Source organism: Electrophorus electricus, chromosome 8 (assembly GCF_041902795.1).
Source record: "Electrophorus electricus isolate QZ-2024a chromosome 8, ASM4190279v1, whole genome shotgun sequence".
Classification (NCBI taxonomy): Eukaryota; Metazoa; Chordata; class Actinopteri; order Gymnotiformes; family Gymnotidae; genus Electrophorus; species Electrophorus electricus.
This window is the reverse complement of record NC_137504.1, coordinates 26,426,384-26,452,705: the sequence shown is the minus strand read 5'-3', so window position 1 is coordinate 26,452,705 and position 26,322 is coordinate 26,426,384. Positions and strand designations below refer to the sequence as shown.

General features: G+C 45.4%; 1 protein-coding gene across 11 annotated transcripts in view; it reads right to left on the bottom strand.

The window, feature by feature from the left end:
• Nucleotides 1-26,322, bottom strand: part of dnm1a (dynamin 1a) — a 51,595-nt gene that overhangs the window by 16,984 nt on the left and 8,289 nt on the right. For 6 of the 11 annotated variants that reach the window (XM_081719007.1, XM_081719001.1, XM_081719002.1 and 3 more), the window contains exons 2-15: nucleotides 25,020-25,093; nucleotides 24,122-24,271; nucleotides 23,401-23,604; nucleotides 22,918-23,016; nucleotides 21,835-21,995; nucleotides 21,301-21,443; nucleotides 20,571-20,706; nucleotides 18,317-18,384; nucleotides 16,839-16,977; nucleotides 12,185-12,271; nucleotides 10,754-10,824; nucleotides 10,461-10,512; nucleotides 8,927-8,938; nucleotides 6,550-6,663 (exon numbers count right to left, since the gene is read on the bottom strand). In XM_081719007.1, the coding sequence (XP_081575133.1) occupies nucleotides 6,550-6,663; nucleotides 8,927-8,938; nucleotides 10,461-10,512; nucleotides 10,754-10,824; nucleotides 12,185-12,271; nucleotides 16,839-16,977; nucleotides 18,317-18,384; nucleotides 20,571-20,706; nucleotides 21,301-21,443; nucleotides 21,835-21,995; nucleotides 22,918-23,016; nucleotides 23,401-23,604; nucleotides 24,122-24,271; nucleotides 25,020-25,093 (1,510 nt within the window). Of the gene's footprint in view, nucleotides 1-6,549; nucleotides 6,664-8,926; nucleotides 8,939-10,460; nucleotides 10,513-10,753; nucleotides 10,825-12,184; nucleotides 12,272-15,200; nucleotides 15,340-16,838; nucleotides 16,978-18,316; nucleotides 18,385-20,570; nucleotides 20,707-21,300; nucleotides 21,444-21,834; nucleotides 21,996-22,917; nucleotides 23,017-23,400; nucleotides 23,605-24,121; nucleotides 24,272-25,019; nucleotides 25,094-26,322 lie in introns of all 11 variants that reach the window. The other 5 variants (XM_081719004.1, XM_081719006.1, XM_081719003.1 and 2 more) reach the window with 3 other exon arrangements.

Below are 26,322 nucleotides of genomic sequence, written 5' to 3'. Positions count from 1 at the left end.
AAAGCCCTCCTCCCGTAGCAACAACCCCGGTGACCTGGCCCTTGCCCGGTGCCCCACAGCACCGCCACCTCGCCCTGCTTCCACCCACCCGGCTCAGGGAGGAAGGCAAAGGGGGACAGGCAGAGCGAGAGGAGAAGCGTCTGTGTGGCGTCTACCAGAGGCTTCCAGACGGATGAGGTAGAGTATCGTCTCATCTGTGTTTTAGCGTCGTGGATTTGGGGTTGGTGGAGGGAGCCTTCCTTGTGTGATGAACTTCGTCTGTTAACTTCTCCAGCCGATTTTTAAGTAGGAGCAATTTTTAAAAACTGCACTGGGAAAACGCAAGTATGTGATCAGAGTGCAAAGTCCAGATGTCCGTTTTGAATGGCGCTCAGGCGGGTGAGAGACTAAGTGCTAATGCGATTCCCAGGTGCTAGTTTATCTCATCTGGACCGTTCAGGGAAATGTTCACATTTAAGTCAGAGAGACGGTAAATGGGTCCTGACTGACTGATAGCGGCTGGGTATGTTTCTATTTTCATGTATAGAAGGTTACACCATTATTCTGCTGTTTAAGAGAATGGATATGCAAACTTGGGGAAGAGGTCACTGGGAGCATCAGAGTGTTTAAGTCGAGTGTCTATTAAGTGCATGTGTGTGTGTGTGTGTCTGTCCATGGGTGCATGCATGTGTGTGTCTGAACAAAAATGTACATGCATTTAAATAATCTAATAAATTCCCGATGAATATATATTTAATACATATTTATTTATTGTAACATATTTAATACAATAAATGGCAACTTTATTAAAGTGACAATGAATCTCACGTCAAGAGTTTCATCTAAACTGCTAGGTAAGAAAGGCCTAATATGTATTCATGGGAAATGTAACCTTGCATCATATTATTTTAGGTACTTTTAGTGCTGGGGCCAAAGATTTGGGGGGAATTCTATGAGAAACATGAGACCTGTTCTACTCAGCTGCTTTCTACTCCACAGGGGACAGGAAGTTGCAGTGAAACCCACCAATCACAAGCCGTCATCGACATCTGATCAGCCCAGAATGTCAGCACTCAGGGTAAGGCGTGACAGGACAGGTGGAGGTTTCTGGACGTAAGTTGGGTTAAAGGTGATGTCAAATGCCACCGTCAGGCCCTCGAGTTACCACAAACGGACATAAAACTAAATGTGAGTAATAGCACTTCTCTTTGAGTCTTGCAAATGTGATTGTATACAAATACATACAAATCTATCAATTTAGGCAATACTTCAAGGGAGGAAATGTTTTTATTAGACAATATTTCAAGTTATGCTCATGTGGAAGTGCTGGTATCTGTGTGTGTGTGTGTGTTTGTGTGCGTGCATGTGTGTTTGTGTGTGGGACTCGGATTCCAGTGGGGGGAGGCCAGAAGCCTGCCCCGCCTGCCCAGTGTTCAGACTACCTGTTCAGGAAGTAGCGGTTGTACAGTAGTCTGCACATTGGTTAGGCTGGGTGGGGAAGCTCAAGACATGCCCCCTCCTCACCATGACGACGTAAACTCATCGACACACCAACTGTGGTTCTGACAAATCAAGAGCTTGTTAACTATTGTGAATTCATGCCAACTTTTAAATGTAATTATTCAATAAACAGCCAAATAACATTCCAGAAAAATGTGTTTCTTTGTTAATTCCTTTGAAGTAATTATGCATTAGATGTTCAAGATCTTAGCCTGGGACCAGAAAATGATAAAATTATGAAACCTCAATTGACTTATATTTAGACATAAAAGTGTGCAATCCCAGCCCACAAGCAATGATGGATAACCTCAAAAAAGAATTTCACACACACACACACACACACACACACACACACACACACACACACACACACACACATTGGTGTAAGCCTAGCAAAGGGCAAAGGTGATGCTACAAAGGAGTGAAAAAGGTGTTAGAGGGAGGGAGGGAGGAAGAGTGGTTTTGTCTCAGTGGCTTATAGTAAAATATTCAAAAAATCAAAACCACTGACATGCATGGTTCCACTTACACCACTGAGAAGTCTAACACAACAATCATTTACACACACACACACACACACACACACACACACCCACCACACACACACACACATACACACAAAATATATATATATATATATATATATATATGTTAGCTTAGGTATGTAAAAAATGACCCAGTTAAAGCATGCAGACTAAGAGCAGATTTGCTGCAGGTTTGCTGTAGAGCGCTTCATGACACATTACTCCAGAGTTTAGAGTTCTGTGACAGACCCCTTCCTAACGCCATCACATGACAGAGAGAAGGAGAAAGACAGAGTCAAAGAAAAATAAAAGAGAGAGAGAGAGAGAGAGAGAGAGAGAGAGAGAGGGAGGGAGGGAGGGAAAGAGCATAATAACAAACAGAGGTGCTGTTGGTTGCGGCTGCTTTACATCGACTGATGGGGACATGCTAAACTATAAATGCCTAAACACACACACACACACACAATTACACAAACTTCTCCATTGGCTTATGTGGGTATCCCTAGAAGAGTGTGCATATCATCTTTCACTCTAAGCCACTATGGACCATCTATGACTATGTGTGTGTGTTTGTGTGTGTGTGTGTGTGTGTGTGTGTGTGTGTGTGCATGTGTGTGTGTGTGTGTGTGTGTGTGTGTGTGTGTGTGTGTGTGTGTGTGTGTGCGTGTGTGTGTGTGTGCATGTGTGTGTGTGTGTGTGTGTGCGCATATGTCCATCTGTATGAATGTGAGACCACGCATATGTGTGTGCATGTGTGTCTATGTGTGTGTGTGTGTGTGTGTGTGTGTGTGTGTGTTTGGCCTTTGAAAATGCCTCTTCGATAAAGCCTTTTTAAATTTGTCTGCGCTGTATGTGTATGAGCAAATGTACATTTATGAAAGAGAACAGCAGAATGCCTCTGTGGGGATGTGTGTGCGCCCGTATGTGTGCGTGTGTGCGTCCATGTCCATCTGTATGAGTGTGAGACTGCACATATGTGCGCGTGTGCGTGTGTGTGTGCTTGTGCGTTTGCGTGTGTGTGTGTGTGTGTGTGAGTGTGATTAATGGGGGGGTCAGTGAAAGTGGAATCAGAGGGGTTTGCATTGGCTCATGCGTTTCAGCTTTTCTTCTTTCACGTCTCTGCAGTTTTGTGGGGCTTTGGGGAGCACAGGCTTCACTTGATCCAAGGCAGTTTTGCTAATAGAAACCAGACCACAACCTTCCATCCCCACTACCCAAACCCCCCTACCTCTCATCCCCACTACCCCAACCCCCTTACCCCTCATCCCCACTACCCCAACCCCCTTACCCCTCATCTCCACTACCCCAACCCCCTTACCCCCTTACCCCTCATCCCCACTACCCCAACCCCCTTACCCCTCTCCCCACTACCCCAACCCCTTACCCCCATACCCTCATCTCCACTACCCCCACCCCCGTACCCCGCAGCGCCACTACCAACCTCCCCTTCCCCGCTGCGCCAAGTCCCCAACCCCCGTTCCCCTCTGTCTCCACTCCCCAACCCCCTTGTCCCCCTTACCCCTCATCACCACTACCCCAACCCCTTACCCCTCATCTCCCACTACCCCAACCCCCTTACCCCTCATCGCCACTACCCCAACCCCTTACCCCTCATCGCCACTACCCCAACCCCCTTACCCTCATCGCCACTACCCATACCCCCGTTCCCCCTTACCCCTCATCGCCACTACCCCAACCCCTTACCCCCTTACCCCCTCATCGCCACTACCCCAACCCCCTTACCCCTCATCCCAACTACCCCAACCCCCTTACCCCTCATCGCCACTACCCCAACCCCCTTACCCCTCATCCCCACTACCTCATGCCTCCCTTACGCCTAGGGGAGGAGTAGAGAGGAGAGGAGAGGAGAGGAGAGGAGAGGAGAGGAGAGGAGAGGAGAGAGAAGAGGAGAGGAGAGGGGAGGGGAGGAGTAGAGAGGAGAGGAGAGAGGAGAGGAGAGGAGAGGAGAGGAGAGAGGAGGGAGGGGAGAGAGGAGAGAGGAGAGAGGAGAGGAGAGGAGAGGAGAGGAGAGGAGAGGAGAGGAGAGGAGAGGAGAGGAGAGGAGAGGAGAGGAGAGGAGAGGAGAGGAGAGGAGAGAGGAGAGAGGAGAGGAGAGGAGAGAGGAGAGGAGAGGTGAGATATATTCAAAGATAAACTGTTTGGAAAGCTGGAATAATAGAAGTCCAAAGTGCTGGGGTACATCAGAAAAACCAGGCAGAACTTTGGGCACATTGATGAGGGAACAGCAGTTATTGTAACATGTTTAAATAGGAGCTTGTACACACTGAAAGTGAATGCACACAATAAACATCCCCATTCAAATGCATAACCACAGGAAGCACTGACAATGAAGACTCAGTGAAAACTCATTGTGTTTGACTTTTGCTTCTGTGTGGGAGGGAACATGAGAAGAAAAAGTAAAGAACAGTGAGAAACAAAAAAAAGGTGGATATCAAGAGAATTCTGGGTAATTGGTGTGGTTAGAGTTATTGTTTACCATTTAGACAAAGAGTGATGAGTTTGGTAAATCACCTCCACACAGGCCTTGACCTCAGTCAACCCTGTACCACTCAAAAAAAGCAAACAAATGCAGCGACTGCATGTGACTGCATGTGTTTGTGTGTGTGAAAGAGAAAGAAAAGAAAAGCGTGCAGAGACAAACGTGGAAACGTAGGTAGGGTCTCCCTGCGCTCATTAGTGGAGCAGTGCAGCACTGTTCTACCTTTGAGCAGAACCATGTTAGCTTTGGGTCCCACTGGTCTGGGAATTTGCCATCCCGGCTCACAGTAAAATAAATATACATGATGGTGAGAGAGAGAGAGAGAGAAAGAAAGAAAAAGACAAATGAGCAGAGTGTGTTTTGGGGGGTGATTGTGTGCATATGAACATACATATAAGTAACAGTGTGAGTGTGTGGGTGGCTGAAGGGGGTAACTAAGGGGGGTAACTGGGGGGCTGGGGGTAAACTAAGGGGGGAACTGGGGTGGGTGCTGATGGACACTTTGTGTTCAGTCAAACATGAAAGAGCAGTGGAGCATCCCTCTATCCCCACATGCTCCTTGTTAAGGCCACCTAACTAGCTAACCAGAGACACCCCAGCCTCTGAGTTATTCAACACACACACACACACACACACACACACACACACACACACGCAATCTCAGCCCCCTTCTGCTTCTTTGAAAGTGCAGAGGTTTATGAGTAGCAGGACGGAGGAACAGGCAGCATGGCTCTGGGAGCGCAGACTCTGCTCCACACATGTGTGGGACAGCTTGGGTCAGACCAGCGCACTACAAATGTGAGGGCTTGCTCTAAGTGCATCAGCAACCGCATCGTGCTGCTTGTTTGCGTGGAGGTGTGTCATCATATAGCGATTGTGTACAGTGTCAAAAACCCAAGGCTATTGCAGATCTGTTGATAAATGTCTTGGGGTTTTTGCAATTGTTTATTGCTGGATCAAATGCTCACAAAAACATTAAATTGCGTGTTAAATTGAGTGTCACTTTACATGAATTTACAGTTCTCTCAAGCGTGCTGCTTTTTGGCTGGGAACTTCAGTCACTGTTCCATCTGTCCCTCCATCCGCACCACCTTCGCTCCTCGTCCTACAGGCTTCCTTTACTACAAAACTTACAACAGCGGAAAGATTCCAGCAACAAGAATGAGAGCAGGGAAAAAACTAGCTAAGTTAGCAGACAAATAAATCATTCAAAATGGAAGAACTTAAATATCCATTTGAGATCACTTGTATTTCGGAAAATCAATATGCATGCTTCCAAAGAAAATTGCTGCCATTAAAGTGAACAGGACAGATGAGTGGCATGTTATGCTTGTGTGGGTGCCAACAAATGAGTAAGGCATGCTGGGAAATTTTTTTTTTTTTATGGCTACATTTGATTTGGATCCTGAGATAAACCAATAGCAACAATGCAGTCACTGGGCTGAGGGAAAAAAAAGATCATTTAAAGATCTGAGTGGTGCGATGGGAGAACGTCAGAGGAAGAGCGTCAGAGAGAGCAGATGCTGTCGCGGTGCTGTGGTGTCAGGTTCTTAACAACAACACAACGCTGTCATGTAAGCAACGTGGGTGTCCAAGTGTGCCTGTCTGTCGGCTAGAGTGTTAAGAGTCTGTGATTGTGGTCATGGCTGTCCATCGTCTCATACTTTCATCCTTAAATACATTTGATTTATTAAAGCAGGAACCTGGCAAGCAGAATGCTGAACTTTCAGACAAGGGATTAAGCAAGTCTTTCATAAGGAACCAGGCAACACAAAACACACACAAAACTACAAGAGCAACATCAAACATCTGGTTTGTAGAAGATGAAAAAGAAACACCAACTTTCTATTTACATATAATGATAAACTTCATTTTCATTGTTGGGTTTTTGCTTTCATGTTCATTGGATCTGCCATGCTATTATTGATTATTAAAACTAGCGCCAGCGTTCAGTTTCAGTTCAGCACTCCACCCTGTCCATTTGGCCAGCCAGAGCACATGACCGCCTGTTCAGTCCAACAGCTAAAAAACATGCAAATGACTCACCTCATCATCCTTGTACCAGGACAGTGATTCGGCCGTCAGCACAAACCAGTACTCTTTGGCTCCGCCTTTCATTATGCCAATGTTGTTGATTGTCAGCCATCCCTTCCTGATGACCTGGGAAAAGAGAACGCACAGTGTAAACAATGTAAACAGCAACACACGCACAAACACACACTTGCACAGATGCACACAAGCACATACACACAGGGACATATACAAACACATTAAAAAAGTGGCCTTTCAGTGTATACTGTTAAGACACCTGTCCTTTCACAATTAAAGCCCCGTATTGAAATTAGACACGTGATCCCGGAGTGCAGCAGAAAATTAGGGATGTTTTCCATGAATCAGTTTCAGAGTGAATCCACATTAGAAAGAAATCCGAGCGATCTGAGTGACTTCAAACAAGGTGTAGAGATCCAGTGGGGTATTCTCATGTAATCGTTCCGAAAGTAAACAGAGAATGGTGTGATCGAGAAAAACATCCAGCAAAAAGGGGTCAGAGGAGGATGTAAAGTAACATTCTGTGATTCAAATATGTGGTGCACAGTCAAGCAAACTGCAGCTGATACAGTGCTGGTGCTCCAAGGAACGTGTCAAATGCACAACTTTATGGTTTATATTGTTGCTATTGTGGTGTCCCATGTCAGCCAGAGGAGGATTTCCTTGCCACGGCCTTTGGCTTGCTCACTGGGGGCTTGGACGCAGAGATCTGTAAAGCTGCTTTGTGACAATGACTGTTGTAAAAAGCATTTTATAAATAAATTCGACTTTGACAACTTGTCATTCCTTAGCACGGATGGGCTATAATGGCAGACGACCAGTCTGGGTGCCATTGATGTCTAAGGAAAACAGAAAGGCCAGACTCCAGTTGTCAAAAACTGGATCAATAAGCAGTGTAAAAACATCTCCAGATTAATCCAAATTTGCAGATGGGAGGGTCAGAATTTGGCGCAAGCAGCATGAACTGATGAGCCCTTCCTGTGGTATCAACAGTCCTGGAGGTGGAGTAATGGCGTGAGGAAGGTTTTCTTGGCAAACCTGGATTTTCTGTTACTTGTGGATGGACGTTTGGACAGTGGGGCTTACCTAAGTAAGTCAAGTACCAAGTTCATCCCTTTTATTGCAGCTGTTTACCCTACGACAGAAGGACACTTTCAGTGCACCATGCACTGTGCCACAAGGGTCATATACTCATGGATTGTTTCCAGGAACATGACAGCTAGTTTTCCTTGCTTCCCTGACCTTCACAGTCCCCAGATCTTAATCCTATACAGCGTCTCTGGGACAAAGTAGAATGGGCTGCTTAGAGCATGAGCATGTCAGTACCTTCATCTAGTTTGTGGCAACCGTGAGAAACTATTTTGTCCACATGAGCCGAAATGTCAACAATGAGTGGAATCTATGCCATGGTGAATTGCTGCACTTCTGAAGGCCAAAAGAGATCTAACATGGCACTGTTGAGCATGAAGGGAGCATGAGGGGAACCAACACAGCAGGCTTGGTTGAAGCTTTGTTCCAAAGGCATCAGTCAGTGTCTCAATTGTATCTGTCTGAGTGCAACTCTGAGTGGCCCCAGGAGCAAACTATGGGGCTTACAAAAGTATTTCGTGTGGGAGGCACTTGTCTCCTCCCCCCACATCTCCACTTGTCCTGGTCTGAGGTGGATCACGTGACCACTAAAGACAGCGGTACTGGCTTTGGCTCTCTCTTCTGCCAGTTCACTGGCGGCTGGTCGTCTTGCTTCCTTCCGCAAATCGTGCTACCAGAATGAATGTGAGGCAGTCAAACTGACTGCATGGATGAGCAGAGAACGTGCACGAGCCCGACACATGACAACTGCTGTGCAAACAGATGGGGCCGTGGGTCTGCACGATAGGCCGTTTGTTAATGTTTATGATTATACTGACCCCTGCAATACAGATGGTGCTGGTGATAGCCACAATATGTGAGTATTTCACTGCAGAAATGTGAATTATTCCCATTATCTAGCAAACAGTACATCTATAACTATGCTACATTAAGGCTGAGTTTTTCATGTAGCAGTAGTATACATCTGACAGAGTAAACATGCCTCGTGGTCTCTTCTAGTCTGTTTTGAGCACACCTAGATTATTCCATTATCTTCATCTCCAGCTAGCACTCCAGGGCACAGACATTCAGCTAAGGGTGCACAAACACAGATGAATAACAGGCACGTCTTGTGTCTGTTCTCCTGTTTTTGTCTGTGAAGTGGAAGTGTGTGTGACAGCAAAAGCAACAATTCAGAGGATCAAAGAGTGTGCGCTTGAATTATTATTACTCACAAACACACATAAACACGCACACACAATCTCAACACATCTTCACACACTCAACACGCGTGCACTCTACTCACCATGATCTCATCCTACAGAAGAGGCGGCAATGAAAAGGAAAGACATAAAGAGACAAAGGCATACAATCTAATCCAAACTTCCACACAGTAGACAGAGGCGGCCTTGCGGACACTACCAGGGACAAAAATTATAGATGGAGGAACTCAAAAAGCTATTCATAACCAAAAATGCCTAAATTTGGTTTCTTTAAGTGTCTACCAAATTGATTTTGACTCTGTCATCTTGACCACCTGTATTAAACCACGAGTCATCACTATCCTCAGGAATGCTGTCACATGTGCTCATATCACAAACATTATCCCCACAATAACATAATACTCTACCATGAATAAATATACTGTACTGCTGATATTCTATAATTCAAATGACAGATATTCTACAATTTAAATGACAACTGACCCTGCTCCTATATTGACTGACTAAATTGGTACATATTGTAGGGTATTGTTTATTACACTGATGTTGTTTAACAAACTCTAGCACTTATTGTTTATTACATTTATCATTGTTTAAGATAGAGCTTATGAATTTTGAACTTCTAGGCATCAGCAGTGATCCCTGTATTTCTACAGTATTCTAGATCATTGGTCTCGTGGACTCTAACCTACTGCACTGTCTAGAATACATTCTGTGCTCTGGATATGAGCGTCTCTGGATAAGAGTGTCTGCTAAATGTCGTAAATGTAAATGTAAATGCAACAGGTTCATATCTGCAGACATTATATTGTACTACAGATACACATACTGTATTGCAAAAATAATACTCTACTTCTGATACAGATACTCTACTGTAGAAGTACTTGTAACTGCTTGGTCTTAAGATCCTAAAATACAACAAAGGACAAAGAGGGTATCAAAGGCTAATTTAAGGTACCATGCAGCAGCTAAATCTCCATCCTGAACAACTAAAAGCAATGAAATGCTAACAAAAAAGGGGGCCTCTCTGGTCGGTAATAACTGATCTGGGATCAGTTTTCTTCCTAGAAGTCTTATAGCAACTAGTATGAGCATGACCACAAACCTGCCCCTGGACCAGTTGATAAGAGCAAGTAGAACCAGCACGGCGCAACATACGGATGAAAAAAAAAAAGAGAAGCCAATATGCTGGATGTCTGGATAAAGATTGAGCATGAGGGACCCAAGCTCCAGCCCTGGAGAGCCCATGTCCAGCACGGTGTGGTGATTTCCATACTGCTAAATAGATAATGAGCAGCAAAGTCACCAAACTGTGCTGGACTCCAGTCTTCCAGGATCAGAGCGGACCACCTGTGGTGAAGAGGGCCAGAACTCCTCATCGAGATACTTTATTAAGACACACTCAATAAGACACAACACACAAAGCCACATTTTGACAACTGGCATGCATCAGGAATTTAAGCAATACTGAGGATGTGAAACTGATGGACACAGCAGAGACAATTTTAGTGTGTACACATGCTCACATCAAGACAAAATATGGCTCATAAAAATGTGGTTATACATAATTACACTTTAGTCCCGAGAGTGGCACTGTGACAGGAAGTAAAACATTACCTGGTTGCCAGGTGCTTTCTTCTTGCTCATCTGGCTGCTTCTCTGCTGGGCACTGAGGGGAAAGAAAACTAAATTTTAGCTGAATAAGCACCTTATGGACCTGGCTTATCAATCATTTCGTCATATTCTCCACAAGGATGGTATGGTAGTAGTATGGGGGTTAAAGGTAGAGCATCAATAACACTGTATGTCCTTGTTAACTTTCTTCTGTTGTGAAGTAAACTCATATCTGGTCTAAAAATAGACTTTTTTTAAACTTAATGAGATAATTAGGATAAAATAAGGAAACTCACTTGGCAAATCCAATGAAGTCCTCATGGTTGGTATTCATGTAGGCCAGCTCAATATCAATAAGCAGCAACACCTTGTGACCACAAAACATTTCAGTTTATTTATTTATTTAATCTTGTTGAACTATGTGAAATTGGTGACCTAAATTGCTGAACTAGGTAAGCTAAATAAACTAATATTGAACTAGGTGAATATGAATCCAATCTAGGACTGTGTTCTTGTTGGTGAGTTTGATGAACTAACGAATTAGGTAACGTAGGTGAACTAGGGTAACGTAGGTGAACTAGGTAATGTAGCTGAACTGGGTAACGTAAGTGAAGTGGGTAACGTAAATGAACTAAATAACGTAGGTGAACTAGGTAACGTAAGTGAACTAGGGTAACGTAGGTGAACTAAGTAATGTAAGTGAACTAGGTAATGTAGCTGAAGTGGCTAACATAAGTGAAGTGGGTAACGTAAGTGAACTAAGTAACGTAAGTGAAGTAGGCAACGTAAGTGAACTAAGTAACGTAGGTGAACTAGGGTAACATAGGTGAACTAGGGTAACGTAGGTGAACTAGGTAACGTAGGTGAACTAGGGTAACGTAGCTGAACTAGGTAATGTAGCTGAAGTGGGTAACGTAAGTGAACTAAGTAACGTAAGTGAAGTAGGTAACGTAGGTGAACTAGGGTAACGTAAGTGAACTAGGGTAACGTATGTGAACTAGGTAACGTAGGTGAACTAGGGTAACGTAAGTGAACCATGTAACGTAGGTGAACCAAGTAACGTAGGTGAACTAGGTAATGTAGCTGAAGTGGGTAACGTAAGTGAACTAAGTAACGTAAGTGAAGTAGGTAACGTAAGTGAACTAGGTAACGTAGGTGAACTAGGTAACGTAGCTGAAGTGGGTAACGTAAGTGAACTAAGTAACGTAAGTGAAGTAGGTAACGTAAGTGAAGTAGGTAACGTAAGTGAACTAGGTAACGTAGGTGAACTAGGTAATGTAGGTGAACTGTGAGGTAAATGTGAACTGTGTCTGTGTTATTGTTGAATTAAAATGGGTGAAATAAATGAACTCAATGAACTAACTCAACTTGAACTAGGTAAGTTGTTGATGTAGGCAAACATAACCCATCTAGGACTATGTGTTCTGTCATAAACAGGATGGTGTAGATCAGTGGAGTTTTGTATAAGGAATCAAGACAGAAGCCCTTGCAACTCACTTCTAAAAGTTAACATAACATTCTACATTTAAAAACTAAAAGAATTACGTGCATGGCATTACACTAGTAACTGGTCCTTCCACAAGTTTGTGTCTAAAGCTCCATTTAAAAACTAAAAAAATTATGTGCATGGCATTAGAATAGTAACTGGTCCTTCCACAAGTTTGTCGCTAAAGCTCCATATATACCCTACACACACATCCTGCAGGGTCATTTGCTTCGTATCTCACCTGCTCCTTGGTGCGACTTTCTCGGTCACGGATGTGCTGTGTGACAATTCTTTCCATCTCTTCTCGCAACATGGGGTACTGGGCTAGCTGCAGACACACGCACACACACACACACACATACACAAACACAATGCAGGGCAGAGTACAAAAACACAAATCCGTATGTGCGTTTGCACACACACACACACACACACACACACACACAGGCCAAGCACACTGACTCTGAACTGTGTGCACAGAAGAAAAACATTAATAATTTGTGTTAGACTTGTGTTATAACAGGTAAATGGCATGACATTTGTGTGATGTTTTGAAGCCAGTTTAACAGTAAAGGAGGGGCTACGGAAGAAATTGCTGCCTTTTCTCCCGCAAGACACAAGCGTAAAATGACTTTCCCAAACAACAGACACGCCGTACAAATAGTCACAAACAACACATATACTCATGAACAATGCGCAAACATAAAGCAGAAAAATGATAACAGGCCAGGTAAATGCATCATGACGTTCAGCAACAGCCCGTTTATGACTTTAACCATGTGTGCTGAGGGCCATATGCTTGAGGTCCTTCTGGAATTTGAACAGCTACATGAAAGGGAGATCTTTAGGGTAGGATCCAGGGCCCTTAATGCCACAGCTGCGCTGCACTCAGCTAATGCAGGGCAAAATCCATATGCAAAAGGTCTGTACAAATCCTGTCAGAATCACCTGCCACACAGAATGTATGTAACTACAGAACCATGTATGTATAGACGTAACATGCATCCTTTGTACTGATATTATTAACCCCTTAACATACATGGTGCTTCATAAAAATATATATATATTTATAAGGAAAATGTATCAAATACAGTCAATTGTATAGCTTTAGACTTTTATTACATCAAAAGGGCACATAAAAAATATGTTACTGTATATGGATCAATATATACAAACTCATCATCATATATGACATTTACAGGCCTTTTGCATGTGGGTATAAGTAGCCTAGGAGTTAAATGTGTGTGTCCTTATGTGTGTGCTGAGCATTGTACCACTCTGAGAGCTGTCTATGTAAGCCACTCAGGTGGTAATGCCATTCAGAGCCTCACTACACATCAAGCTGTTCGAATGAATGATGCATCACTGCATGTCTTTCCCTCAAACTCAGGAAAATGCAGGATAGCACAAATGGAAGCCAATTGTGCCAGACTCCTCTTCAGACAAGAACATGCACGTGACTGTGGCCATTTCACATTCACCACCAAACTGTGAACAGCAAAGGAGAAAAAGCAAGAAAGCTTGGTTGTGGGGGCGGGGCTGTGGGGGGCGGGGCTGTGGGGGGGGGGGCTGTGGGGGGCGGGGCTGTGGGGGGGATCAGAATTGAGGGGGCGGGGCTGCAGGCATAACAGGGCACAAACACATGCACTGAACCAAAGGTAAAGAGATCACATCAAAAAAAAAAAGAGGGAGAGGAAGAGAGGGGGGAAAGGTTGTTAAGAGGACAAGAGGAGACCAAAGTGACCTCACGTGGCTTTTCACCACGACCACATCCGCTCATGACCTAGTAGAACGTTCTGGTTCGACCCTATGACGGTTGGGGACTCGTAAATGCCTCCATGGAGCACAGGACAAAATACACTATAAAGTATATCCTACACAATGAAAGGGCCCAGAGTTGCACTGTAATGTAATTAGATTGCTCTTTACTGGATCCCAAAAACATCCTCTCTGTTTGTTCTCTTGTTGCCAAGAGATGTAACACGTTTCTGTCTATGTCCACAGGAAGGAGCGTGGCTCAGAGCAACCACCAGGTCAAACACGTAACAGTCACAAATGACAATGTGTGGTCTGGCATGTCTACAAGCCTTGGGAGTGCAAGACCTTTAAGTGACTGGGGTTTTTATTCCAACAGAATCAAATGGGAAGGGTAACCTCACGAAAGCTATAAAAACTGAAAGCGCTACAGCAATAATAAAAAAAAAAAAAAATGCTCACAGAAAAGACACAAGAAGACAAGAGCAGAGTCAGATGTCACACAGAAAGAACGGGACAGAACTCCTCTACAGAGCATGCACATCAAAATGGCAACATACAACGACAGTTTGGTAGTTGTCAATTTGACCATTAGAAATAAATGGCTAATTATTCTGTATAACGTGATAAAGAATTCAAATAAAGTAAACTGGGTTGAGATTACCGGTTGTGTAAATGGTAAGGATGGACCGATCGTTGTGGGCCACAGTGTGTAAATTCTTCAGACATAAAATCTACAGGAAGCAGTCGTATTCCAGCTCAGTGTGTAGCCAAGAGAACTGTGAATAAATCTTTTGTGTAAATTAATCAAAGGGGAATTACTGCACAGTAATTAATATACACAACCCTGTGCATGACAGCTGTCTGGGTTGCTCATTATAATATATATATTCAAAATCAGAACCCAGTGCAGCTCAAGTAAGCCATTTTTATGGTAACACACTGCGGAGACATGCTGCTAAGTGTGTTAGGTGTTAAGGTACTGAAAGATCCTGTGTGCTGACCTCATTTACACATCTGCTGTGTTGAAAACAAGTTACACAGACCAGCAGACTACTTTCTTCTTAAGGTCAGGACTAAAATACACTGTCTTTCACAACTCCCAGTGAAGTAGAGGGACAAGCAGAGTCCAAAGACACAGGGCACATCACAGAACCATGCATAGGGACTTTAATAATGCTGACAGACAGCAGAGGGAGAGAACAGATACCTGCATCAGCTGCTCAAAATCCAGGGACTCAAACAAAGGATAATGAACAATGAAAACAGAGAAACTATCTGCCAGAATAGGCAGCACTAACTTTGGCTTGTTGGAGTTGGGACTTGCACAGAAAATCTTATTCTTTCTTCCAACTTTTCTTCCAACTTCCAACTTTTCAACTTCTGCTTTTTTGTTTGTTTGTTGGGTCTTTTTTGCCCTTCTTGGTACTAAGCCCAGCCATCGGTCTATCCATACACGCAGGACTGAAGCAGACAAATGAGGCTTTTTCTTCTTGCATTACCTTTCCGCTACATTTTCGTATGGTGGAGGTCAGTTCACTCACTACCATATCTATACACTTCAGGGTGGGTGACTTCAGCTTACGGATCTGCTTTTTCACTATGGCCTCGAAGGCCAGGTCTGGAGTAAAGAGGCCCGTCCTGTGGAAGAAATTGGGTAGTGCAGGATATGGAGAAGGAGAAAGGTAGAGAGAGGTAGAGAGAAAGAGCCAGGGAATGAGAGGGAGGGAAGACAGGATGAGGTGCAAGGTGAAAAATGGTAAAAGAACAGAGGACTTGGGGAATAGTGAAAAACAGAGAGCCAGCGGGAGCAAAAAGAGAGAGGAGAGTGCGGGAGATAGCGAGAGAGTAATAGAGAGAGAGAGAAAGAGGAAGTGGGAATAGAAAACGTGATGAAAGAGAAGAAAGAGAACAGATTCGAGACAGAAGGACAGACAAGACAGCACAGAGGAAAGAAAAGGCAAGTGAGACATTCGCTTTCTCCTTGAGCCGTTCAGAGAGCCAACAGAGAGCTTGAGCCAAGACCTCCATCCCATAGAAAGAAAGAGAAAGAGAGACGTAGAGAGAGGAAGAGAGGAAAGGAGACCTTAGCGAGCCCTGTACACCAGCCAACACCTCAAGGCCATGAGCCCAAAGACTGCAGCTTCGCACAAGCAGGGTAGTTGGCACACTCACTACATTCCACTCTCTGTGACCTCCAGCACACGGCTGGCCACCTTAACCAGAACCAGGTTTATTACGTCCCTGCCGGGTGGGCGGAAACCAGAGCGACTGCAGTGGAGCTCCTTTTTGCAGAGGGCTGTCTGCGGCCCCAAAGGCCGGTCGAGCTCCAGTGTCAGCACTCGTTAATCTGCCTCCTAATCTCTGTTGGTTCTTGGGTTGTAGATGAAAAACTACTGGAGGGGAAATGGGACAGGTTTTGTCCTCCTTCTCACTCGATTTTTGTTGTATGTTTTTGGCATGTTCATTGCAGATATTGCGGACAGACCACATGACCACAAACAACCAAAAAGGTTAAAAGAAGCTTGTGTAAATGCAGCAGAAGAGGAGATGGGAGGTTGTGGAACTGGAGTGTTCTCATACTGACCCATGTAACGCGCACACTGCAGTCTTTCAAGCTGGTGTCTGGACACAGAAGTTATAATGCTAGGTATATACCGTGTGGTTAAAACTTGTCTTGAACCACACATTGCTAAATGCTGTTTGAAATTCTAATAAGAAACATAAGACCTTGCATGTCACTCTGAGTAGAAATGCACTGCCAGAGCTGGCTTTTTTTCTTCTTTTTTTTTTCATAAACGACGCCTTTGCACGCAAAGCCCTCAGTGGCCTCCGTGAGCTGGCTCACTGGGAACAGAACCTCTTTCTGGTCGCATACACCTAGCAGTGGAACCCCAGCATCCAGACAGTTCTACTCATCACAGCAAGCTCCACTGGCCCTGCTGGGGCCATCCCCCCACCTCTCTCTCTCCAAAGCTTCGATTCACGCAAGCAACCACAATGGCACACATGCCCATTTCCTCCACCCTCCACCAGAGGGCAGCAGGGAGGTGGAGGGTGCTGGCAGGTGGGTAACAGCGGGTTGGAGGAATGTTCGGAATACACCATCACCCATCACCGGGGGGGGGGGGGGGGATTACCTTCTTGGTACACTGCCTAACCGTATTGACCAGCTCAGAAATGACCATGTCCACACATTTCTGGCACGGCACTTTAATCTTCGTGATCTGCCTTTTCACAATGGTCTCAAAGGCCATGTCCGGTGTGAAGAGCCCGGTTCTGCCCGGCACAGAGGAAACGGGCAGGCCCGAAGAACGCCATGCCATAAAGAGGGGGAGGGAAGGAAAACGAAGGAAAAGAGAGAGGTCGGGCAGAGAGAAGAGTGTTAGCTGGGAAAGAAACACCCAGTGTTGCAAAGAAAGACAGAGAGAAAGAAAGAACATCAGTAGTGCTGGGTGTCTAAGCAAATATTAACATCGTTAATAAAAACATGTAATGGAAACAGCTGGCTATGAGTAAAGTACAGTATGTTTTTCCTATGCCTTATCTCTGACCTATCCAGTGATGCTCCAACCAGGAGAGACACTTTGGGTAATTAACAGCGCTCGTCAGACACACTCATCCAGAACAACTTGCATAAGTGAGTATGACAGCATGTTGGCATGAGTGCTCCATGGACTTGAGCCCACGCCCTCAGTGATGCTAACCCCTTGCTCACCCTGCACTCTTACAATGCAATCAGAACATCGTTAACAATAGTATATAGGGGAGAACACTCGGGGCTGATTACACTACACAGGCAGGAACCGAACACACAGCCAGTCCCAGGTGCGAGTGAGACCAGCTACGTAAAAATGCAATCACAAGCTTCTCTGGATCTCTATTAGCGATGGCCATGGCTGGGAGCTGAATGGAAACCCAAAAGTGACGCTGCAATTAGACGCATTTCATGTTTGAATGAAGTTTGCGGTGGATGGACAGGCAGCGCACAAATGTAGGTGTACCAGGGGAAGTGGGTTAATAGAGGTGCTGGGGTGGTAGGGTAATAGAGGTGTAGATGTGGTGGGGTAATGGGGTGTAGTGATGGATGCTGATGGGGACAGGGTGGCTGTAGGGTGGAGTTAATGGGGATAGGGGTGGTGATGGAGTGATAGTGGTGGGTGTGGTAAGGTGGTGGTAACGGGTGGATGTGGTGGGGGTGATGGGGTGATAGTGGTGGGGGTGGTGAGGCGGTGGTAACGGGTGGATGTGGTGGGGGTGATGGAGTGATAGTGGTGGGCGTGGTAAGGTGGTGGTAACGGGTGGATGTGGTGGGGGTGATGGGGTGATAGTGGTGGGGGTGGTGAGGCGGTGGTAACGGGTGGATGTGGTGGGGGTGATGGGGTGATAGTGGTGGGTGTGGTGAGGCGGTGGTAACGGGTGGATGTGGTGGGGGTGATGGGGTGATAGTGGTGGGGGTGGTGAGGCGGTGGTAACGGGTGGATGTGGTGGGGGTGATGGGGTGATAGTGGTGGGGGTGGTGAGGCGGTGGTAACGGGTGGATGTGGTGGGGGTGATGGGGTGATAGTGGTGGGTGGGGTGAGATTGGAGTGATAGGGCTGTGATGGGGCAGACATGCCTGATGCCATGAATGTTCTTGATGGCGTAGCTGATCTCCTTGCGTAACTCCTTTTCATCAAACTCCATCTACAGAGAGAAAGAAGCAGGAGAGACAGAGAGAGAGAGAGAGAGAGAGAGAGAGAGAGAGAGAGAGAGAGAGAGGAGAGAGAGAGAGAGAGAGAGAGAGAGAGAGAGAGAGAGAGGGAGAGAGAGAGAGAGAGAGAGAGAGAGAGAGAAGAGCAGTGAATCCTTTACTATTGGAATAAAAGCACATCAGTTGAATCAGCACTTGCATTTTCTATCGTCATGAACATGATTACATAGTCAAGGACTAACTGATCTCAGATCAGCATCTATTACTCCACTCTTAATCACGCTTTTTTTTTTTTTCCATGATTGAGTCGATGCTCTCTTTCCCTGTTACAGAAATGATCAGTGACTAAGACAAAACCACATTCTCATGATTCATTAATGTGACTTTGACCTCCGGAACAGGCCATTGAGGACTGGAAAGGGGGTCTGACTCATCTCAGTCACAGTAAGCGGCTTCTGAATTATCGGCTCATTATTAAGCAGACTAATCTGAACTCAAGGACGATGGTTGGATTCCATAGTTCATGGCAGGATCAAACTTTGGTTCAGCTGGTAAGCAGCAGAGAGCAGCTCCAAGCAGCTGGCTGGTGTCTACTCTCGTACAACACTTCCTGCTGGACCTCCCCAGACAGATTGCTTTATTTTGTGTGTGTGTGTGTGTGTGTGTAAGTGAGCTTATTGTATGTGTGTGTGCATGTGTGTGCTGTGCATGTGTGTGAGTGAGTTCATTCTGTGTGTTTATGTGTGTGTGTGTGTGTGTGTGTGTGTGTGTGTAGGGCCTCCCCCCACCCCGCCCCTCAACAAGCGGGAAAGCGAATGTTTTACTCATAAAGCCAGCAGCCAGACCCCGGGGGAGGCGCGAGTTTAAAGCGTGACTCACTCTGAGGTTTTGGAGTGATAGCAGGAAGACCAGTGCTGCTCTCACACACACACACACACACACACACACGCACACCTACACACACACACACACACACACACACACACACACACACACAGAAACAGAAGCATCATAGCAAGGCTGAGGTCAAGCCATCTTAAACTTTGTCCAAATTGGTCCAAAGCCTTGACATTGTGGTTGTAGAGTGACAGGCAGATTCAGTCGGTTTGGATTGTGTATTTCTACTGTACTGTTAAAGGCTTCACTGATTTGCCTTCTGGAAATCATAAAAAGAATTAAGCAGAAAATAAAAAGCTGCAAGTATACGTTACATCCCGGAGTTCTGTTCATTAAATATGAACAGTGTAAACCATTGTGTGTGTGTGTGTGTGTGTGTGTGTGTGTGTGCATGCATGTGTCTATGAGACAGAGGAAGAAATTAGACCGCCCTTGTAGCACCTCACTACAGTCACTGGATACTTCGCACTGCAGTCACACGCACACCTGTCTTCACACACACACCTGTCTTCACACACACACCTGTCTTCACACACCTGTCTTCACACACACACCTGTCTTCACGCACACACCTGTCTTAACACACCTGTCTTCACGCACACGCCTGTCTTCACACACCTGTCTTCACACACACACCTGTCTTCACACACCTGTCTTCACACACACACCTGTCTTCATGCACACACCTGTCTTCACACACCTGTCTTCACGCACACACCTGTCTTCACACACCTGTCTTCACACACACACCTGTCTTCACACGCACACCTGTCTTCACACACACACCTGTCTTCACGCACACACCTGTCTTCACGCACACACCTGTCTTCACACACCTGTCTTCACACACACACCTGTCTTCACGCACACCTGTCTTCACAAACACACCTGTCTTCACACGCACACCTGTCTTCACGCACACCTGTCTTCACGTACACACACCTGTCTTCACACGCACACCTGTCTTCACGCACACCTGTCTTCACGTACACCTGTCTTCACACGCACACCTGTCTTCACGCACACCTGTCTTCACACGTATACCTGTCTTCACACGCACACCTGTCTTCACACACACACCTGTCTTCACACGCACACCTGTCTTCACACGCACACCTGTCTTCACACACCTGTCTTCACACGCACACCTGTCTTCACACACACACTTGTCTTCATGTACACCTGTCTTCACACGCACACCTGTCTTCACGTACACCTGTCTTCACACACACACCTGTCTTCACACACACACCTGTCTTCACGTACACCTGTCTTAACGCACCTTGACCAGCTCGAAGGGAAAGCGCTCGTGGAAGATGCGGTTGATTCTGGCTCCTCCTGATAGCTCGTAGGTGTCGATCTGGTCACCGGAGCCCTCAATGCGCTTCTCAAAGTCCACGGAGAACTGCTGCACCATCCTGCACACATCAGTGACAAAGACACCAAGGCCTGAAATTTGCATGGATATTCAGTGACTCATTGTGATTCATTTCTTTAAGTGTGTCTTTGGCTAGTGCATAAAAGGAGTGTGTGTGTGTGTGTGTGTGTGTGTGTGTGTGTGTGTGTGTGTGTGTGTGTCAATGGCACAAAAGAAGAAACAGTAAGGAGAGAAAAAGAGAATAAAGAGACATGTGGGTGAAAGATTTATATTTATATTACATAAAGAAAGGGACTGTGGATGTCCAATCGTGCAAGATGACACAACATTCATACACAACGCACCCACCATGTTAAAAAAACCTTATTCAGTTCATTCTGAAAGCCAAAGAATGTACTGCTGATCTAATAAACTAGTGAATTGTGTGTGTTTGTGTGTAGTGTGGAGTGTATGTGCACATATGTATGTTTGTGTGTGTGTGTGTGTGTGTGTGTGTGTGTGTGTGTGGTTGGGTGGGTGTATATCTGTCCATTTCTAAACAGGAAATGAGGTGAGCAGAACCTCTGCAGAGAAGTGAGCATTCCCATGCATGTACATGTGTAGTGAGGTACTGTGAGGTAAGTGAGGTACTGACTGCAACAGCGCCTTGGTCTTGCGTGACGGGTCATCAGGACGGAAGTTCTTGTATTCTTCCACTTCCTTCTCAATGGACAGCAGCTGATGCTGCAGCTTGCTGCGCAGGCCTGGCAGTGTGTCTCGGATGTGGTTTGTCAGTTGCTACAGCAAACACCAGATGGAGTTTTAGCTAAAACACAGAATATTCAAACAGGGGGAAGAAACTGCTACCTCACCACTCCAGAGCTTCTCGGGAGATTAATGTAGCGATCTGAATAAAGTCTTGGTGGCAGTTGAGTAGCTGTGGCAGGGTTAGCTTTACTGAAGACGTATGGTCAGGGCTTGTGTATCACAATGACGATGAAAGAAGCAAATAACACTCTGATCAATTGAAGGGGCTTTAAAGCGGTTCAGTCCTGGACCCCACACATGCTCCAACTGTTTTAAAGCAGGAAAATAAAGGTGCACTGCTGGGGAGGTGAATCATTGCTTTATACCGTGTTCTAGGTGTTCACCAAACCACTGTACTAGTGTGTGGGCAGCTGCCTCTCACCTGGTTCAGCACCTTCTGCAGGTAAGGGGTTCCCATTCGGTCTGCCAGGTGTCTGTACGCAGGATGAGACAGGAAGAACTTCCTCTCTGCCGCCATAGCAGCGGTGATGTCCTTCTTTCCATCAATGTCCTTCTGACTGCGGTTCACCACACCAATGTAGCCTTGGCAATGCACGAAGACACACTCAGTATTGCACAGTTTCTCACACACACGCAGCTTTACTGCAATGTGGTAAGAAAGAAACAAAGCAGGCGAGTGTGGGAGGACAAACACACACACTTCCTCTTCCCTTGAACTGATCTGGAGCATCTGGGCTCTGCCGTGAGACGTTTTAGCTTGATAGCCAGAGGTCTGATAAAATATACTTGTGGTTTCACATGTTACAAGAGCGCCAGTCCAACACTGAGAAGGTAAAGACATTGTATGATGGAAAATACTTGCGCTCAGATCCCAGCCTGACATAGGCCCATGCTGAAAAATGGAACGTCAGCATACTGCATCCCATAAATATGTTTTATTGCTAGGCAAGGAAACTAACAGACTTTTTTTCCAGATGTGTTACTGAAATCAAGACATTGTTTTTGTTTTTTTCTTGCCTTACCCTTGGGACTCTCTCCCTCTCTCGCTCTATGACTCTCTCTCTCTTTTACTCTTTCTCCTAGCCTTTTCCTCTCTCCTCCTTTCCTTCTTTCCCTCTCTCACGAATCGTGCCACTTGGTGCGGCTGTAGCGATTAGAACTTTTAGTCCACTAGAGGGAGCCATTGGAAGAAGCAGCATGCTTGACACAACATACAAGGTATTTCAAATCATAACTGTCCTTGTATTAGTTTCTCTGCAAAAAATAAAAACACACACAAAAAAAATATTGCACAATTGGGCAATACAAGCATAAAAGCTAATGATGCGTGGTCTGAAACTCTACTTCTTGTTTCAGTATATCAAATCTGACACACGCAGACCCACTAACTGATTTCTGATCTGAAAGCTGTTTTGCTGCTTTTCATGCTCCAGTTACTGTTAGAGCACGCACAAGGGACCCTGACCCGAGGTCAGTCTAAGACAGTGATATCTGCTCCTCTCACCTCTGCGGAGAGGGAGCAGCTTGTTCTCCAGAATGTCTCGGGCATCTGTGCCTTCATCCATTAAATCCAGTTTAGTAATTACACCAATGGTGCGTAGACCTGTTCAAACACACACACACACACACACACGCACACACACACACGCACACACACACACGCACACACACATACACACACACACACACACACACACACACACGCACACACACACACACACACGCACACACACACACACACACACACACACACACACACATACACACACACACACACACACACACACGCACACACACACACAGGGAAATAAATACATTTACACTGAGGAACATTTTAGCTTTCTGAATAAAGGCTATCGGAATTAGAATTTGAATTAAATAATAGCTGTCACATTTACTACAAAAATAAGGCCAACAGATAGTTATAAACCTCTGTCATTATGTATTTGACACTATAACACTGGAAGTCCAGGGACAGTATTCCCACCCTGAGGGTCGACCTCCTTGGCGACCTTGAGGGCGTCGGAGTTGGCGAGATCAGAGTTGGCAGGAGACACGGCCAGAAGCAGGCAGTTGTCCTTGGTCACAAACTGCATAAGCATGTCTTTGATCTGGTGCTCAATGTCCGCTGGCTGGTCACCCACCGGCACCTTGGTCATCCCGGGAAGGTCCACCAGAGTCAGGTTCAGCACTGGCGAATGGACAAGAGACAAACGTAAAGACGCTTCAGTTCACATGATGAAAGAAAAGTACAGAACATGTCTGTAGTGTGAAGTGCTGTCACTAGCCAGGATTAGGTCCCTGTCTAAGAGTGTCTAAGGGAACTAACGGCTTTCATGTTTATAAAAAGCGACTGTAACCATTAACCACTGGTATTAGGAACTAGCAAGCACATGCGCACGTGGGATAGATCTAGCTAGCCTCAAACACAACCATCACTCATTTTAATCTCTCATGTCATTTTATATATAAACAGGAATGTAGTTTAATAAACAGGCTATTTCACATAACCATGTAAGGAGAAGTCTGTCTAGTCTCATCTTAGAGTGCAACAAAAAATTCAAAATGCAACAAATTTCTACACATAGTGGCAGACGCATCAGTTGTATACATTATCCAGCATGAGATCAGCACTGGTTTACTAAGACACCAGTACAAGAAAGGGCTGTACTGAGTTGACCTTGAAAGAGATGTGAGAGGTAACTGACCGTTAGGAGAGTAGACACGCAGGTTAATGGGAACAGGAGAGATGCCTTTGTTTTGGCCCGTGATGCGATCTGTCTCGGCCTCGATCTCTTGACGCACCTCATCGAAGTCCGTGAACTTCTTCCCCTTGCAGTGCAAGAATTCAGCATATTCTAGCACACAAGGACAAGTGAAGTGGTAGCTCAGTGGTTAAGGTACTTGTCTTGTAATCAGAAGGTTACTGGTTCAAGCCCTACCACTGCTGGGCTCCTGAACAAGGCTCTTAACCCTCAATTGCTCAAGTTGTAAGTTGCTTTGGATAAAAGTGTCACCTAAATGCCAAAAGTGTAAGTGGAGAAAGGTGAAGATTGATAAGGATCTGTGGGATCTGGAATTAGGTACAGCAACATGGGTCTCCAGTACACAAGAAGCAGAATCATATGGTCTTTCACTGAAGCTTCAAATTTGTGTCAACACCAGCAATGAACGTTTCAGCTTGTATCTGTAAATTTTTTTTGCTCCAGTAGATGGCAGTGTTGACACAAATTTTTAAAATTCTGAATTACTCATGAACACTGGATTTCTGTGCAGTTGAGAGCAGATACACTGAAATTTTTAAACGCTATAGAAAAATGTAATAACATTGTCTTAGTGTTTACTGCCCAAACACCTTCAAACTACATTAAACAAGAAAGCAAGTCAGTTTAGATGTGTTCCAGTTTAGATCTGTTCCCAGTGATCAAACACACAGTAAAAGGTAAAAAATCCATATTAGCAACAAGTTGAAGTGTTCTGCTGTTCCCTTCATACTTTTTATGCTCTGAGCTATATTCAGCTGATCCCATACCAGCACGCTGACGCACCATCTCCACGGAGCGCTTGAGAGACTGTAGTTCACTGTTGCCATGACAGCAAGCTCACCTGAGGGGCAATTGATGAGCTGCAGGACCAGGGGACGGCGGGTGACGATCCCGGAACCACGGGGAAGGAAATCCCTGTGACACACAGACAGGAATGGGGGGTGGGGTGGTAGATAAAGCCCCCCCCCACTTTAATTCCTGAGGTGACTGGTGCATTCAAAGTTCTGCTTCCACAACATATTATTTTGGCTCCAGTGTAATTATTGCCTTTCTCCGAATAAAACATGTGATTATACCATTCAGATCAACAGCACTCTGCAGGTGAATCAAAGCTGCATGTAGGAGGCAGCCAGTGAGAATCTATGTCCCATATCTGGATGTCCTGATTAGAGAATCTGTGTCCTGTGTTTGGGTGTCCTGATTAGAGAAGGAGACCTGTACCAGGTGTGTGTCACTTGGAGGTGTCTGGGACATCCTGGCATGTGAATATTAGTTGAATATGTTTGTCACAGTCACCACACAGACACACAAATGACTGTCACAGAGAATCTCTTTCACACACACACACACACACACACACACACACACACACACACACACACACACACACACACACACACAGTTCTTACTCCCAGAGACAGCAAACTACTCTCTTTCCTTCTTATTTGACCAGTACTGGCCAAGAAGCAGCTCTCCCATATTTTTGGCATGATATTGTTGGAAGCTGTTTTTTCTGCTGTGTTTTGCAAAGGTCAGGTTAATGTGTGTGTGTGTGTGTGTGTGTGTGTGTGTGTGTGAGAGAGAGAGAGAGAGAGAGAGAGAGAGAGAGAGAGGGTGGGGGGGGGGGGGTTATTACAACCAATCACAAGAACATCTGATTCCCAAGAACATTCCACAGAACATTGGCTCCCAGTGTCCCAGCAGCTGATCAGGTGTGTACTGATTGGTTAGAATGAAGACTGGACACAATATTACCTCTTTGCAGATTAAATTATGGGGACTAGGTTCAGGGGATCTTCCTCCACACTGCTGCTGGCTATACACTGCAGCACTTGACTGCACTGACAAACCTCTTTTAGACATGTAACGGTTCCTCCTTTGTCTTTAACTAGCCATGAACATGACATCTAAGTTTTACTCCCTAAGTCAGACGTCTGGAGGAAAGGCTAGTGAAGCCCCTCACACATGAAAATCAAACAGTTCTCCTAAGAGCTGCCATGTTCACAAATGGAACGATCACGTCCACTTTCACCCTGCCACAGTGAGGGAAGCACAACATACCACTGCGGTATTCTGCCCCCAACGCGCCTTTACAATGTGCTGTGCTGAATCATTCCCTGCCAATACACACCGTCCCTTACACC